Source organism: Cherax quadricarinatus, chromosome 24 (genome assembly GCF_038502225.1).
Source record: "Cherax quadricarinatus isolate ZL_2023a chromosome 24, ASM3850222v1, whole genome shotgun sequence".
Lineage (NCBI taxonomy): Eukaryota > Metazoa > Arthropoda > Malacostraca > Decapoda > Parastacidae > Cherax > Cherax quadricarinatus.
The window spans coordinates 40,604,114-40,621,613 of NC_091315.1; the positions used below are offsets into that span (position 1 = coordinate 40,604,114).

Consider the following 17,500-nt stretch of genomic DNA (forward strand, 5'->3'; position numbering starts at 1 on the left):
CCAGGTCTTTTTTAAAGGGATGGACCAGTAAGCCAGCGGAAGGCCTTACACTTGTCTGCATTCACCTCTTATTTCCTGCCATGATGTGAGATGATGTTCTGTTTCTGTATATTAAATAATTCTTATATACAGTAGTCAGTGACATTGTTTTAGGAGTAGAAGGAGCAGTGAACCGATAAGTAAATTATAAAAATATTAAACAGGGAAAGCTTTATAAAGTTTTCCTTGAGTGAAACTTTTTTTAAGCAAAGACTTTCTTTTATGTGTCTGTTATATTTCTGGAGTTTATATTGAGTCTGAAGATACAACTGAGTCGATTGTTATTTCCTTTACAACCTCAGTGAAAAAGTTAAGGGCAACTGATTAAGTTTGAGTATATGATATTTAATCTATATTATGTTGTGAAATACACGTTTTATTAGGCTCACTAGACCATATAAATGGCGCTGCTTGATCAACATTTTTTTACAGCTAGATAACACAAATTTATCAGATATCTTGAAAAGTCTGTGACGACATGTTTTAGAATTTAGGACGTACATACTTATTACCGGTTTCGCGAGTCCTACTCTCAAAGGCCAGCCTGAGGAAAAATATCAATTCTGATTGCCTGGTCAACCAGGCTGTTTCCAACAGTGATTCGCAGGCCTACATGACCAACAACCTGCCTGATCTAGCACCAGAAGCTCATACTGTAAGCCCAAGTGCAAAAATACGAGATTACGAAGACGTTATCGGACCTCATTTGTATATAGTGATTTATATATTTTGAATGTTAAAAGAGCTTTTTAATGGATTACACTTTCATTATATAGTTAATTATATATTTAATGCAATATATGAATACAACCGCAGAATTTTGGACAAGATTATTGACACTGAAATTACTGGATTACTATATGTACGGTATTGCAACTTATCGTACGGTAGTTAATTTATCTAGTTGATTTCAGATATCTTATCATTGACAATGAGGTGATTTATAATTACCTGAGGGGTTTGTTTGTGCCCGTCTCTATGCTGTTGAATATTTGACCACTAAGATATAATAATCTAGTGCGTTGCCCTGTCTTTACGTATCATGTGATTGGCATCTCCATGCAAACTGTACTGCCAAGTACGTGTATATTTATACTTAAGGGTGTAGTCCGCTAATCTTGTTTTATAAACATAGTTTCACTTGACACGTTATTATGACGGACAAAGGATGTGCTAGTTCCTATCAGCTCTACTTTCATCCGTCCTCTTAACTACAGACATCATGGCACTGTTGTTGTAAAAACAGTCAAATGAGTGACTATTGACGGCGCCTTGGACACTATGAATATGACTTATTGCACCTCATGCAGTGGGTACTGGTTTTTTGTTTGAGCGGCAGACTTTTTTTTATAACCTTTTATCTTGTATATTTATTTTTTTTAACCTAACTTAACGTAGAAATGTGGTGTAAACCCTGAGTGAAGAAGTGTCAGTTACTCCTTCACAGTTATTTGCTACTTCCTTTTTTATAACTTTTAAATTTCTGCTTAACAAATGAAAATTGTATCAGCATTATTTTTTTATTCTGAATGCGAGTTTAACCAGTGAGGGGCCTCTGTATAAAGGGATTAACAAGAGTTTAACCTGAATATCTTTATTAATAATTCGCATATCTGTATTGAACAGAACTTATTTTCCATTCACAATAATTTAGGAAGCCAATATTACCCCTTAACAGTTAGTGGCAAAATTGGATGTTCTTATCATAAATGAACGGTAAGTTTCTCACTTGTTATGTTACATATTAACAGGTGGAAGGCAGCTCAGTATTATTCTGGTTGGCAATAGAAAATGAAAGATTGTTAATTTTATTTAACCACGTTTCGCCCACTGTGGACCTTTATTAATTATTCTTATACTTAGATGCTGAAGCTTGATGTTGCTCTACTAAGAGTCCAGTACACTGGAGGAGCCTAGTATGGAAGTGTATATCATACATACTACATGCTACTAATATTAATGCTCTACCTTTGCAACTTGATATTGCTGTATTACAAAAATGTAAAATTTCATCATCATAATTTTTTTAATTTGCTATGAGTCTGCAACATTTATATACTTATAGTAAGATGCTTAGTCATTGAAGTTTAGCTACTATATGACACTTTTCTCTTCTTATTTTATTTGGTTTATATCCATAATTTTGTTTAGTAATAGTTTCTGTAGTAAATTGATTTCGCCTCTTTCTTTCTCCTTGTTCCTCTGATTAGTATTTTTAGTTAGGTTGCGTGACTTGATTTTAGGTCTTACCATCAAAGACAAGGAATTGATCAAGACAGTTGTCAAATAGATTCATTATACAATAGATTAAGAGGTGTGAATTCTCATAGAAGGTTGGTAGTGGCTGATGGGGGAGTGAGTTAATGTGGTGGAGCAGCCACTGAACGGTGGGAACACCAGGGTCTCGGGCAAGGGGCGGAGCCAGCCAACATGTACATTCGTCGTCGACTGGGATCGTGCGGGAGGTAACACATTATTCTGACTTCACCGTGTGCGCCAACTGGAGCGACAGAAACTTCTGTCTGTCTGTGCTGCAGTCCACTTGTTAAGATATCTGGGTAAACGAACTTAAAACGCACGCCAAGTTCCTTTAAATGTGAAACTAATGTGTTGTTGGTTTGTTGCTGAAATTGTAACTTACTATTGAAATAGCTATATGACAAGGATTTCTCTTGGCAAGAAAAAGATATCCAGTATACCACATGTACATGAAAATATGAAGGAGTGAAAAAAAAGAATAATACCAGCGAAGTGTTTTGTTCTAGTGTGTATGACAGCACTCGTGCTCAATGTAAACAAAATTTCAGCCGAGGTTGAGAAACAAAACAATGTATGTATACTACCACTACAGCAGCTCCTGTCACCTGCTACAGCGTCCTTCCCTCGGGGTGCCTACTGCATCCTTCTTCACTTCTTCCCTCGTTCCTCATGCAGAAAAATAAAAAAAGGAAGGAAATTATTAGTGCGTAGTGAACTAGTGATTGTGTGGGAGGTTGTCCCTGCCTGCTAGTGGTCACTGGATACCCATAGTGATACCTGACCCCGCGGTACCTGCCAGGGCACGACACTAGTGCCACCAGGGCTGGGCAGTGCCACCAGGCCCAGCTTCTACTATCAGGACTACGTATACTTTGGAGTGGTTTTAATAGAAGTCAATCACCATCTGCAATGGTAGGTCTGACGACATACTGGGAATATGACAGAGTGTAGATAGACAACAGTGTCACGAGGGCCTTGTAACGAGTACGTCCAGAGTCAGGTCACCATTAGTGCCAGCCTTGCCAAGACGCTGCAGACATCCATACCTGGCTTTGGGTATTAAACTACTAACATCACAAGGTCAGGCATACCCTGCACATGTGACACTAGACGCATTACTATATATCACAACACTCTGTAAGTCCTGGAAGACTCGACTAAGAGAACTTTTAGATGAAGTGAAGCCAGGAGATGAACTTAGTAATGGTTGCAGAAGATCGGAAGGAAACTTTGAAGAGTTTGTGATTGAAAGTGACGTGGAAGACACGCTAGAACTGTGACAGGAAGACGGAAGAGCTGAGAGATAGAAAGGATTGTCTTCACGTCACGATGGAACACGCTTACGAGCTGAGACAGTTTTGTGGTGGGGAGCTGAGACCTGTTGAGAGATACTACCAGACCCAGGGTGAGTTGTGCTTGTAGTTGCTCTTTATATCATGCTGCCGCCACTCATTGTTGTTGCTCTCTCTTTCTCTTTCAGGAGGGGCAGGGTACTTTGATGCCGATGAATGACTCCTTATTAAAGGAATTAGAGCTACCCTTCTCTTCCTTGAATCAGATTTAATTACCACTCATTCCCTAGGTGTTGTGTGACCCCACGGGTCTACCGTTTCCTTGTTAATATTATAATAATTTTCTTGCCAGTACTTCTACAGTTACGCTCTTTAACACTTGACACCACCCACTACCTCCAACCACTGAGCCACCATTATCCTTACACTACCACCAACCATTACCACTATCCTTAATGTTGCCACCAGTCACTATCACTATCCTTAATGTTGCCACAAGTCACTATCACTATCCTTGATGTTGCCACCAGTCACTATCACTATCTTTAATATTGTCACCAGTCACTATCACTATCCTTGATGTTACCACCAGTCACTCACTATCCTTAATGTTGCCACCAGTCACTATCACTATCCTTAATATTGCCACCAGTCACTATCACTATCCTTGATGTTACCACCAGTCACTATCACTATCCTTAATGTTACCACCAGTCAGTATAACTATTCTTAATGTTGTCACCAGTCACTATAACTATCTTTACTGTTGTCACCAGTCACTAACTATAAGGTTATATTTGTCCCTATCACTAGTCACTGTCACATGTACATATATATGTGTGAGATACATGACTGTATAAAGAGGTTGTGTACATATGGTAGCATGGCTGTGTGAGGTAAGTTGTATACATGCATGTATGGTGCATGGCAATACGTACATGTCTCGTGCAACACTGGGGGGAAGTTGTGTAAACTGTGGTGCATGGCTATACGTACATGTATGGTGCAACATTGTGTGGTGCATGACTGTATAGGGAGGTTGTGCATGTACCTGAGCGGCGTAGGTATATACATGTATGGTGGTGTGTACATATGTGAGGGAGGTGTGTGCATGTGTGGGGAGATGTGAACATGTGCCGTGGAGATGCATACATATGTAGGGAGGTGTGAACATGTGCCGTGGAGGTGCATACATGTGTGGGGAGGTGTGAACATGTGCCGTGGAGATGCATACATATGTAGGGAGTTGTGAACATGTGCCGTGGAGATGCATACATGTGTGGGGAGATGTGAACATGTGCCGTGGAGATGCATACATGTGTAGGGAGGTGTGAACATGTGCCGTGGAGATGCATACATGTGTGGGGAGATGTGAACATGTGCCGTGGAGATGCATACATGTGTAGGGAGGTGTGAACATGTGCCGTGGAGATGCATACATGTGTGGGGAGGTGTGAACATGTGCCGTGGAGATTCATACATGTGTTGGGAGGTGTGAACATGTGCCGTGGAGGTGCATACATGTGTGGGGATGTGCGTAAGTTCTTGTAGTCTACGCGCCGAATTATATTTGGAGGGTCGAGTGTCAGCATTACTGATATCTGGCTGTTCGTTGCTTAAAACTATTCTTGAAACTGTGTATGGAGTTTACTTTCACCACTTTCTCATCCAAGTCATTCCATTTTTCAGCCACCTTAAGATTAAAGAAATAATTCCTAACATCTCTATGGCTCTTCTGCGTCAGCTTCCATTCGTGTCCTTTTGTTTCTGGCTCTCTTAAATCAGACGGTTTATCCCTATATTTCCTACCACTTCCTGTTATTACGTTATAGGTCGTTATTATGTCTCCTCTAGTTCTATTGTTCAAGGTCGTCAGAGTCGGTTGTTTCACCCTCTCTAGTGCTTTGGACCTTTCCTAGCTGCTGCACCTTCTTGGTGAGTCACTAGCTCCACGCTGGGGCCACTTTATATATGGCTGGTATAGAGTTTTGAAAATTCTTTGGGGAGATTTCTGAATTCTAATTTGAGGTTTGCTTATGTTAGCACATGATTAGCCGGGCTGTGGTTCGTACATCGGTTTGCGTGTGGCCGGCAGTAACAGCTTGGTGCCCTGATCCACCGCGAGGCCTGGTCATGGACCGGACCGCGGGGGCTTTGACCCCCCGGAACATTCTCTGTGTACCTCAGTGAAGTTTGCTATAATATTTAACCTCGTGTCCATTACTTTTGTTGATATTTGCAGCGTCTGTCCTCGTACCTACCTGGAGTCTACCTGGAGGGTATTCCGGGGATCAACGCTCCCGCAGCCCGGTCCACGACCAGGTCTCCCGGTGGATCAGGGCCTGATTAACCAGGCTGTTACTGCTAGCCGCACGTAGTCCAACGTACGAACCACAGCCCGGCTGATCCGGCACTGGCTTTAGATATCTGTCCAGCTCCCTCTTCAAGGCAGCCAGGGGCCTATTGGTAATTCCCCTTATGCTTGGTGGGAGGCTGTTGAACAATCTTGGGCCCCGGACACTTATGGTGTTTTCTCTTAGTGTACCAATGGCGCCCTTACTTTTAATTGGAGGTGTTTTGCATCGCCTGCCCAGTCTTTTACTTTCGTAGGGAGTGATTTGTGTGTGCAGATTCGGGACCATTCTTTCTAGGATTTTCCAAGTGTAGATTATGATATATCTCTCTCTCCTGCATTCTAGCGAGTACAAGTCAAGTGCTTCCAAGCGTTCCCAGTAGTTGAGGTGCTTGATAGACCTTATACGTGCAGTAAAAGTTTTCTGTACACTCTATAGATCTGCAATTTCACCTGCTTTGAATGGAGATGTTAATGTACAGCAGTATTCCAGCGTAGAGAGAAGTGATTTGAAAAGGATCATCATTGGCTTGGCATCTCTTGTTTTGAACGTTCTCATTATCCATCCTATCATTTTATTTGCACTTGTGATCGTGGCACTGTTGTGATCCTTAAAAGTGAGATCCTCAGACATTACTACTCCCAGGTCCCTTACATTATTTTTCCACTCTATTGTATGGCCGGAGTCAGTAGTATACTCTGTTCTAGTTATTATCTCCTCCAGTTTTCCATAACGGAGTAGTTGGAATTTGTCCTCATTGAACATCATATTGTTTTCCGTTGCCTACTGGAAAACTTGGTTTATATCTTCTTGGAGGTTAACCGTGTCCTCAAGAGATGACAATCTTATGCAGATCCTAGTATCGTCTGCAGAGGATGACACGGTGCTGTGGATTACATCTCTGTCTATGTCTGATATGAGGATGAGGAGCAGGATGGGGGCGAGTCCTGTGCCTTGTTTAACAGCTCTTCACTATGGCAGCCTTCGATTTAACTCTGTTGACCACTACTCTTTGTGTTCGATTGGTTAAGAAGTTGAAGATCCATCTCCCCACTTGGCCAGTTATTCCTTTAGCACGTATTTTGTGCGTTATTACGCCATGATCGTACTTGTCAAACGCTTTTGCAAAGTCTGTGTATATTACATCTGCATTTTGTTTTTCTTCCAGTGCATCCAAGACCATATCATAGTGATCCAGTAGTTGCGAGAGGCAGGAGCGACCTGCCCTGAACCCATGTTGCCCTGGATTGTGCAGTTTTTGGGAATCCAGGTGGTTTGCAATCATGCTTCTTAGCACTCTTTCAAAGATTTTTATGATGTGGGACGTTAGAGCTATTGATCTATAGTTCTTAGCTAATGCTTTGCTGCCACCTTTATGGAGTGGGGCTATATCCGTTGTTTTAAGTGACTGTGGAATTTCACCCGTGTCTGAGCTCCTTCTCCATAGTATACTTAGGGCACGTGAAAGGGGTTTCTTGCAGTTCTTAATGAACACAGAGTTCCTCGAGTCTGGGCCTGGGGCTGAGTGCATGGGCATGTCGTAGGCACAGACTCTGCCTCTGCCCGATGGTCCCTCACCTAGCACCAATAGTCTGGTTGATCAAACCATCAACCAGGAGACCAGATCTGGGCCCGGGCCGCTGGAGCGGTGTATCCCCTCCCCTCCTATATGGCCTTCAGGTAACCTCCAGACCGCGAGACCTGCATTTGTTAGAAGTGAACTGCAGCAGCTATTTGCTGGACCCCGTGTGTAGCTTGTTTAGATCACTCTGCAGCCTTTGTCATATTTTATCCTGTTGTACAGGCTGTTGTAAAGGCATTTGTACAGACTGTTGTGAAAACAGTTGTACCGGCTTTTGTGACGGTTGTAACGCAAGTTGTACAGGCAGTTACATAGACTGCTGTAAAGAAAGTTGTAGAGGCTGTTCAAAGGCTGTTGTTGTACAGGCGAAGAATTGTCTCAGTGAAAGATGTCCTGTATACACCATTTTATCTACTTTGACCAGCATTAGTGCTTTCCGGCCTACTGGGTCATATCATATCTACTCTTGAAGCTGTACAGGGAGTGCCTCCACCACTTCCACATACAAGTCGTTACGCTTTTCAACCACACTTAGAGTAAAGAAACAGTAACATCCCTATGGTTCATCTGTTTCCAGCTTCCATCTGTATCTGTTTCTCCTGAACCTCTTAATTCATACAGACTATGCCTATACTATCAGTTCTTAAAATTCTGAGGTCAGTATAATGCCGCTGGATTTATCAGTATTATCGTAATAGTCAGGTTCCTATACATCCACAAATATAACGTCTTTCCACCTCTCCTGCTAAGTTCTCTTGGAAAAACTTAATATAACGTAGTTAATTAACTATAGTAATATAGTAGAACAATTTTATTAGCTTTCGGGTGATGCCTGCCAGGTATGTAATCCACTTCGTAATAAGCATACTGTAAGCTTTTATTTACGTCGTAATAATTATAGGTATTGAGTATGACAAGTAGAACTTGCTCATAAAAAATTAGTGCGGTTACGTTATCATGTTCGGGCCGACCACTTGTTGATGCATTGTTCGTGTCCCACAAAATAATGCAATTTGGGGGGAAAATTAGGTTTTAAAATTGGTGGAAATGGCGAAAGTTATATAGTTATCAATGTATCCCTCTTGCATTATGTTATTCGTCAGGTGTTTTTCAAATTATGTTAATTGTTAGGTTTACACTGGTGGTCAAGTCGCCGTCGCCGCCTCCTCGCTGTGGGCGTGAGAACTAGTCTATTATCTGCCACTGACCTCAGATTCATTGTAAAGACATTTTTTTTTTAATTCGTATGAATTCTCCCAAAGCTGGAGTGAGTGAGTGTGTCACAGTGGAGCATTTGTGACACTGGGTAGGTGTGTACTGCCCTTACGTCACCTTGCCAAATACCAGATACAAAAGGGAAAGCTTTTATCTGTGCTTCAAGCTTGACTAAGTTTTAGAGCCCCCAAAAGATCCTGCGTATTGTATGTGTGTGATGGTGGAGACCTTGTTTGTAAAGACAGCCACACCGTTCACTGTGAACTGGGGCACTTGTATTTCTATGTAATTAGGTTAGTGCTGATGTTCTGCTTGGCTCAAGAGTTTTGAACGACATTGAAAACTCAACTTGTGAAATATACGACTCGCCGAGGCTGTACCTAGCCTTCAAGCAGCGTTATTTGCACTTATCTCCCGCATATTTTCATGTTTCTCTTCACTAATACTTTACCTGTGTATATTATTGACTGACGGAAGCGACCACAAGTTGGCCAATTCCTTATGGCTATTTTCCGGCTGGTTTAATGCAACTATTCACGCTGCTTGATTTATAAAAGAAACCTAGTCATATATACTGTGTGTATATATATATATATATATATATATATATATATATATATATATATATATATATATATATATATATATATATATATACGTATATGTGTGTGTGTGTCGTGCCCAATAGGTAAAACTGGTCAGTTAACAAAAACTCATTTAAAATTAAATACTTTCTAAAAATTTCTCTTATACATTTAAAGATATATTTTCTCATTTATGTTCATATAAAAATTGATAATGTTGTACCAAAAGAACCTTAGGAAGCTTACCTAACCTTACTATAACAAGCCCAATTTAATTTAGCCTAATCCAACTAAATATATTTTAATTAAGTTTACAATAATTTAATAATAAATAAACACACTGAAATATATATTTTTTCGTTACGTTCAGAATGATTTTTGAGAAATTATTGCATACACAAATTTTAGCTTGCCGTGTTCGACAAGAAGAGCGTTGCTATTTAAGTCAAAATCGCAAGTTTTACCTATTCGGCACGGCATATGATGGCGTGAGGTCCGAGCTGGGGGAGGAATTTTAAAGGAAAGTTTAATTCTCTTTAGAAAGAAACTGTGGCATTATGCAACAAAGCTGGGATGAAGTTGCAGAACAAGTAAATACAGCTAATATGGAAGAAAGGCCCCCAAAGCTGTAAGAGGAAATTTAAAGGCTTTCTTTTGAGGACCATTGATGAAAAATGTCACAATTGCAAAGTGGAACTATACTGAGACGTTTCGCTTTCAGTCTTCAATCAAGATCGATGTCAAGAAATGAAGAAAGATTGGGGTAGGATAGTTCATTGAAAAAGGTCACCTCTCTGATGGTTGTGTTGTGGAGGCCACCTCTGTTGGTTGTGTTGTGGAGGCCACCTCTGATGGTTGTGTTGTGGAGGCCACCTCTCTGATGATTGTATTGTGGAGGCCAACTCTTTGATGGTTGTGTTGTGGAGGCCACTTCTCATGGTTGTGTTGTGGAGGCCACCTCTCTGATGGTTTTGTTGTGGAGGCCACGTCTCTGACGATTGTATTGTGGAGGCCTCCTTTCTGATGGTTGTGTTGTGGAGGCCACCTCTCTGATGGTTGTGTTGTGGAGGCCACCTCTCTGATGGTTGTGTTGTGGAGGCCACCTCTCTGATGGTTGTGTTGTGGAGGCCACCTCTCTGATGGTTGTGTTGTGGAGGCCACCTCTCTGATGGTTGTGTTGTGGAGGCCACCTCTCTGATGGTTGTGTTGTGGAGGCCACCTCTCTGATGGTTGTGTTGTGGAGGCCACCTCTCTGATGGTTGTGTTGTGGAGGCCACCTCTCTGATGGTTGTGTTGTGGAGGCCACCTCTCTGATGGTTGTGTTGTGGAGGCCACCTCTCTGATGGTTGTGTTGTGGAGGCCACCTCTCTGATGGTTGTGTTGTGGAGGCCACCTCTCTGATGGTTGTGTTGTGGAGGCCACCTCTCTGATGGTTGTGTTGTGGAGGTCGGCTTGACCAACCGGCTCACTACTATTGTTCTTCTCTTCAACCTCAATTTCCAGAGTGAGGTTATTTGTTATCACACACTAAGGACCGCCATTGTTATGATGACAGTGTAAACAGAGAGCTACTCACTCGCCACTTCGACTTTAAAATTACATAGCAAAGTGTTGACAAGAGACTCTCTAATTTCGAAATTTATGATACTTGGTGTTTTATTTGATGCTATTTCCATTATCTGTGATTTTTTAATACGTCGTTTCAAATATAGAAGTAGTGTTTAATCTGCGTTCCTAATTTCGTATTTTGTCATGATTTGACGCATGTTATAAACTAATAATGGAATTTCTGCATGTAGCAATATAATATGATCGTTAGTTGCTTAGTGTGTCAGTGTTTTACTGCGAACTGTAGAATCTTGGGTAATGTCGCCTGTGTCTCCCTTGGGTATTTAAGGCGTGTGATAATTTGAATGTTTTATTTTGTCTTTTTATAAAACAAAAGTTCTAAAAGATTTTTTTTTTAACAGTTTCGCGTACTTGAGCAGTGTACTTCTGACCTACGTGATAAATACATGGATGGTACAGGATGAATACATGGATGGTACACGATAAATACATGGATGGTACACGATAAATACATGGATGGTACAGGATAAATACATGGATGGTACAGATAAATACATGGATGGTACATGATAAATACATGGATGGTACAGGATAAATACATGGATGGTACAGGATAAATACATGGATGGTACAGGATAAATACATGGATGGTACAGGATAAATACATGGATGGTACACGATAAATACATGGATGGTACAGGATAAATACATGGATGGTACACGATAAATACATGGATGGTACAGGATAAATACATGGATGGTACACGATAAATACATGGATGGTACAGGATAAATACATGGATGGTACAGGATAAATACATGGATGGTACACGATAAATACATGGATGGTACAGGATAAATACATGGATGGTACAGGATAAATACATGGATGGTACACGATAAGTACATGGATGGTACAGGATAAATACATGGATGGTACACGATAAATACATGGATGGTACACGATAAATACATGGATGGTACAGGATAAATACATGGATGGTACACGATAAGTACATGGATGGTACAGGATAAATACATGGATGGTACACGATAAGTACATGGATGGTACAGGATAAATACATGGATGGTACAGGATAAATACATGGATGGTACAGGATAAATACATGAATGGTACACGATAAGTACATGGATGGTACAGGATAAATACATGGATGGTACACGATAAGTACATGGATGGTACAGGATAAATACATGGATGGTACACGATAAATACATGGATGGTACACGATAAATACATGGATGGTACAGGATAAATACATGGATGGTACAGGATAAATACATGGATGGTACACGATAAGTACATGGATGGTACAGGATAAATACATGGATGGTACAGGATAAATACATGGATGGTACAGGATAAATACATGGATGGTACAGGATAAATACATGGATGGTACAGGATAAATACATGGATGGTACAGGATAAATACATGGATGGTACAGGATAAATACATGGATGGTACAGGATAAATACATGGATGGTACACGATAAGTACATGGATGGTACAGGATAAATACATGGATGGTACAGGATAAATACATGGATGGTACAGGATAAATACATGGATGGTACACGATAAATACATGGATGGTACAGGATAAATACATGGATGGTACACGATAAGTACATGGATGGTACAGGATAAATACATGGATGGTACACGATAAGTACATGGATGGTACACGATAAATACATGGATGGTACAGGATAAATACATGGATGGTACAGGATAAATACATGGATGGTACAGGATAAATACATGGATGGTACATGATAAATACATGGATGGTACAGGATAAATACATGGATGGTACAGGATAAATACATGGATGGTACAAGATAAATACATGGATGGTACAGGATAAATACATGGATGGTACATAAACAAGGCGTGTCCTTGTTATATGTCATTACATGGGAGGGGTTTTATAAGTCAGGTAATGAAATGTGTCAGCCTGAGCTGGGAAACTTCAACAAGACATTTCACTAAAGCCTCTGGCTGTCTTCAAGAGGGAACTTAACAAGTTCCTCGAATCAAAGTTCCTGACCAGCCGGGCTGTGGTTCGTGCGTTGGACTGCTTGCTGCCAGCAATAGCAGTCCGATTGATCAGGCCTTGATCCACGGGGAAGCATGTTTTCAGGGGTGAGTGCCGCGGGGTCACTGACCCCTCAAAACATCCGTCGAGTATCCTTTAGGTAAAAGGTACTGAAGTTAATGCAACATCCAACGTTTCCTGGTAACATACACACTTAAAGATTCTCCCTCCAAGAAAGTCACTCAACCTATTTTATGCAACGCCTTAGATACCGTATGTAAATTAAGCTATTTTAGAAATATGCAAAACTTAAGTTCACTGCTTTCCTTGTCACCAATTATATTTGTTAATTGATGCCAGCATCATGGCCCCCGAGGCACGGTCCCAGATCAGGCCTCCGAAATTAAAAAGTAAATATTACAATAGTAAAAATTATTAGGAAACACACAGGCACAAACACTAGTAAAAAGAAACGCACAGGAAAATGTAGATAAGTGTGTGCTGAGAGTAAGTAAAAATTTGTAGATTATTCTGCCAGGTTATATATTCATCAGACAGAAAACAGCAGACATTCTAGTTCAGAATTATGTAACACATATACCAGCCCGCAACTATCAGTGAGGTAATGATTTAACATTTCATAGATAATACCATTTTATTTTAAATAAATTTTGTGAATTCTTCAATGTGGTTTCATTGTGAGATTCACATCTAGTGTCTGTACGAGTCTCGACTTTAATTAGGCTGTGTCTCATTTTGGTGTGCTCAACGCTGTTGTGTTACGTAACACATCTTTATTTATGAATACATGTTTAAGGATGTTTTATTTAACGAGTTTTACTATTGTTGGTTTAATTATGGAGAATTTTTCAGTCTGAGAATTCGTTTGTTTTAAACTGACCATTTAAATTCACCAGGCGGCTAGTGTAAAAGAAATGACAAAAATATAATTTGCAGAGCATACACACTGTGCTTTGTATCACTCGGTGTTCTATACACACTAAGGTTTATATCAGTATATATACACAAGTTTATAATAGTGCATATACACTGAGAAGCTTGTATCACTCAGTGGATTACAATATTTTTGATCATTATTTAGGTAGACTTTGGCCTTAATAATTCTCATCCAGTATATAGGTCTTTAACCTGATAAACTAACTGGCTTTTAATTGTCACTGCCAGCACGTCGGGAACATTGTTTGTGGTATTAAGTAACTCGCTCTAAATGAGCGAGTCTTATCATAAAGACTGGCCACACACACTAAGTGACGCATTTTAAGGGTCGAGTGGCTTAAGTACTATGTACTTCGATGTAAAGTGTGTTTGTAGGTTCAAATCCTGCTGTGGACTGAGAGATAATGTGTGTGTGTGTGTGTGTGTGTGTGTGTCGTGCTGAATAAGACTTGCGAATTTGGCTTAAATAGCAACACTCTTCTTGCCGAATAAAGCAAGCAAGCGAATATTTGTGTATGTGTTTGTTTATTATTAAATTGCACTTGTTATAATAAGGTTAGGTAAGATTTCTAAGGTTCTTTTGCTACGAAATTATTAATTTTTACATTAACATAAATGAAAAAATATATCTTTAAACGTATAAGAGGAAATTTTAGAAAGACTTAATTTTAATTGAGTTCTTGCTCAATGACCAGTTTTACCTATTCGGCACGACATATATATCGTGTGTTTGTATTACTGAGTTGAGAACTTAAGATAAATTCTTAATGTATATGCAGTGCGAGATATTTAAACATTTTATTTTACAAGAATTTAAAATATATTATATTCTTGAATTGTGAGTTAGAGCGGATATAGACACAGTCTGATGAATACGCTTTGAAAATGTTAACACAATACTTATAGTGTTAAATGAGATGCATTGTTATTATTTATTATTATTATTATTATTATTATTATTATTTATTATTATTATTATTATTATTATTATTTATTATTATTATTATTATTATTATTATTATTATTTATTATTATTATTAATTATTATTATTATTATTATTATTATTATTATTATTTTAATAACAATAAGCCCATTTGGGTCATTCAGCTCTGAATTATAATATACATGTATGTCATTTATTAATGACAGACGTTGCTTGATATTCATGGGGAAGCGCTAAACCCTTAGAGGTCATATACTTTACTTTCATTAGAGAAACGCCAGCGCTAGGACTGTTTCTTAACCTGTTATTGCTTGCAAAGCATCGGAAACTGATGAGCGGTAAGAAATTAGGCTGTATTGACGTCTTTGTTGAGTTAGAGGAGGCAGATAAAGTTACAGCGGCAGGTAAAGTTATCATAGTGATGTTGATATAGATAAACTCTGGGACTTTCCACTACATAATGACTGGTAGTTTTTTATTGAGATAATATACTACAACTTGCTAATTATTATTATTTTCATGGAAAAGAGGTGAATTTATAGTGGTTGTGGAACGACTGGGAGATGGGAGGCAGTCATACACCTGGAAGTATGTATGTCAATATAAATACATCACGAGGTATCAGTGGACATACATCGAAATGTGTGTATTTCTCAAAATAAGAAACACAAAGCTAATACTAATACTCTAAAGCAGTTGAGTTCACTAGAGAGATAGCTGCTGCACTCGGACAACCCCACTGAAGACTGGCGAAATTGTAGATCTGGGAAGTGTACACAGTAATTTCACCACTTACATAAATTCAAACGCTTAACCTATTGGTAATGTCTCTAAGTCCTCAGATTTTGCTCTCTGAATCGTAGGATAGAAAAATAATTCATAATTTACACGTGAAAGGGGCTGCAGGCATTGGTTCCAATCATGTATATTAAAATTACTCCTTAGGAGCGAAAGTGAGGCACGGCAATATACAGTAGCCCTAATAAAAATAGGGATTGAATGAGGACACTTTAAGTGGTAACTGGATAAGCATAGAGAGTCCAGTAAACGCCTAACATTTCAAGAGTGAGCCTATAAAGGTACTGAAGTAAATTCCTTAAATTCCTAATCAGACAAACTGTGATGCAGCGAGCACCAACAGCCTCGCTGATCAGGCTGTTAACAGGGAGGCTTGGACGGGAAAAGCAAATCTTCAGGTGGCAGAAATATTTTCTGTTCTAGATAAGGACTGAGTCGCGTTTATGTGCAATGACGATGTGTCACTGCGTGTCAACACTGGTGCAGCAGGTGCTGGGACCTACACACAGTGTCATTGTTATTGTCGATGCTGTAGCGTGTGATAATTTGTTTATTAAGAAAAAATGGGTGCATCTGCAGTGTGTTTCTACTTTATGAAGGTAATGGAATGTATCAGCCTAAGCTAGGAAACTTCATTAGTTCCACGAGGATGTGGTCAAGTACTTCAGTATGGGTTCATCAAGATAAGTTTGGGTTTGAGTGTGGTAGGTTGCACTCGAGTCAGTCGCAGTAGACTCGCAGAAAATATTCAAATCTTATTTCTTTAGTATAACATATTCTTTCCTATACTTCCTGTTGTTGTGTTAAAGGTGTGTCCTTCCTGTTGGTCTGTTAAAGGTGTATATTTCCTGTTGGTCTGTTAAAGGTGTATACTTCCTGTTGGTATATTAAAGGTGTGTACTGTGTGTTGCTGTATTAAGTTGTGTACTTCCTGTTCCTGTGTTGAGGTGTGTGTACCTCCTTTTGCTATGCTAAAGTTTATACTTTCTGTTGCTGTGTTAAAGTGTTTATTTTCTTTTGATATATTCTAAATGTATATTTTCTGTTGCTGTATTTTCTGGGTGTTTTTTTCTTCTGCTATGTTCAGGTGTGTACTTCCTAGTAAAGTTTGTATTTTTCTATTGCTACGTTAAGGTTTGGCAGAATTTTTTGTTTTGTTTTTACTAGGTGTTGTACTTATATGTATATAAAATTCAGAGCACTAATTATATAGCAGTTGATGAAATTCTCTGGTAAGCAAGCGAAGGCTTCGATCTGTGATTCTTTGCTCCAGTGAGCTGATCATACGATAAGACCAACCTCAAAATTTCTCACATTTTTTTCCTGACGAACAAAATCCTCTCTCTTTCCCTTATCCCTGTCCCCCACCTAAGCTAACCTTATGCTAAGATGTAAGGATTTTTTGCTTTATAATATTCTTATGTGACGCTTGAGTTGTCCTGAGGTAATACAGTGTGTGTGAGAGCGTGGCCAAGTCACGCTCCTGGAAGACACAATCCATTGCCCGCTGCCTTTCTTCACAAGTTACAGTAATGGTATTCACAAATCTCTGAATTAGTTGTTCCATGCGCTCTGTGATCCCTACGACTTTAACGTTTCCACAGAAATGTATTAATTATAAAAAAATTGTTTCGTGGAGTTACTGAGTGGATCAACTAATACCAATACTTATACTTTTTCTGTAGCAAATTAAAGGAATACTCTGATAGTATATTGAAAGGTTTGTATGAAGAGGCCTGACCTGAGGCCGAGCTTCTAGGGCACAAAAATCCTGGAAACAGATGATAGGTATGTCTCAGTGTATGTACAATTATATGTGTATATCCCTCGGAGTATATAAATT

At 39.4% G+C, this 17,500-nt stretch overlaps 1 protein-coding gene across 8 annotated transcripts in view; it reads left to right on the forward strand.

The window, feature by feature from the left end:
- LOC128690775 (myelin regulatory factor-like protein) overlaps positions 1-17,500 on the forward strand; it is a 300,340-nt gene that overhangs the window by 120,997 nt on the left and 161,843 nt on the right. The window contains exon 1 of one of the 8 annotated variants that reach the window (XM_070088402.1): positions 2,527-3,703. The exons of 6 other annotated variants lie outside the window; for them this stretch is intronic. In XM_070088402.1, the coding sequence (XP_069944503.1) occupies positions 3,628-3,703 (76 nt within the window). In that variant the 5' untranslated portion in view covers positions 2,527-3,627. Of the gene's footprint in view, positions 1-2,526; positions 3,704-17,500 lie in introns of those variants that run through there. One more of the 8 variants, XM_070088406.1, reaches the window with a different exon arrangement.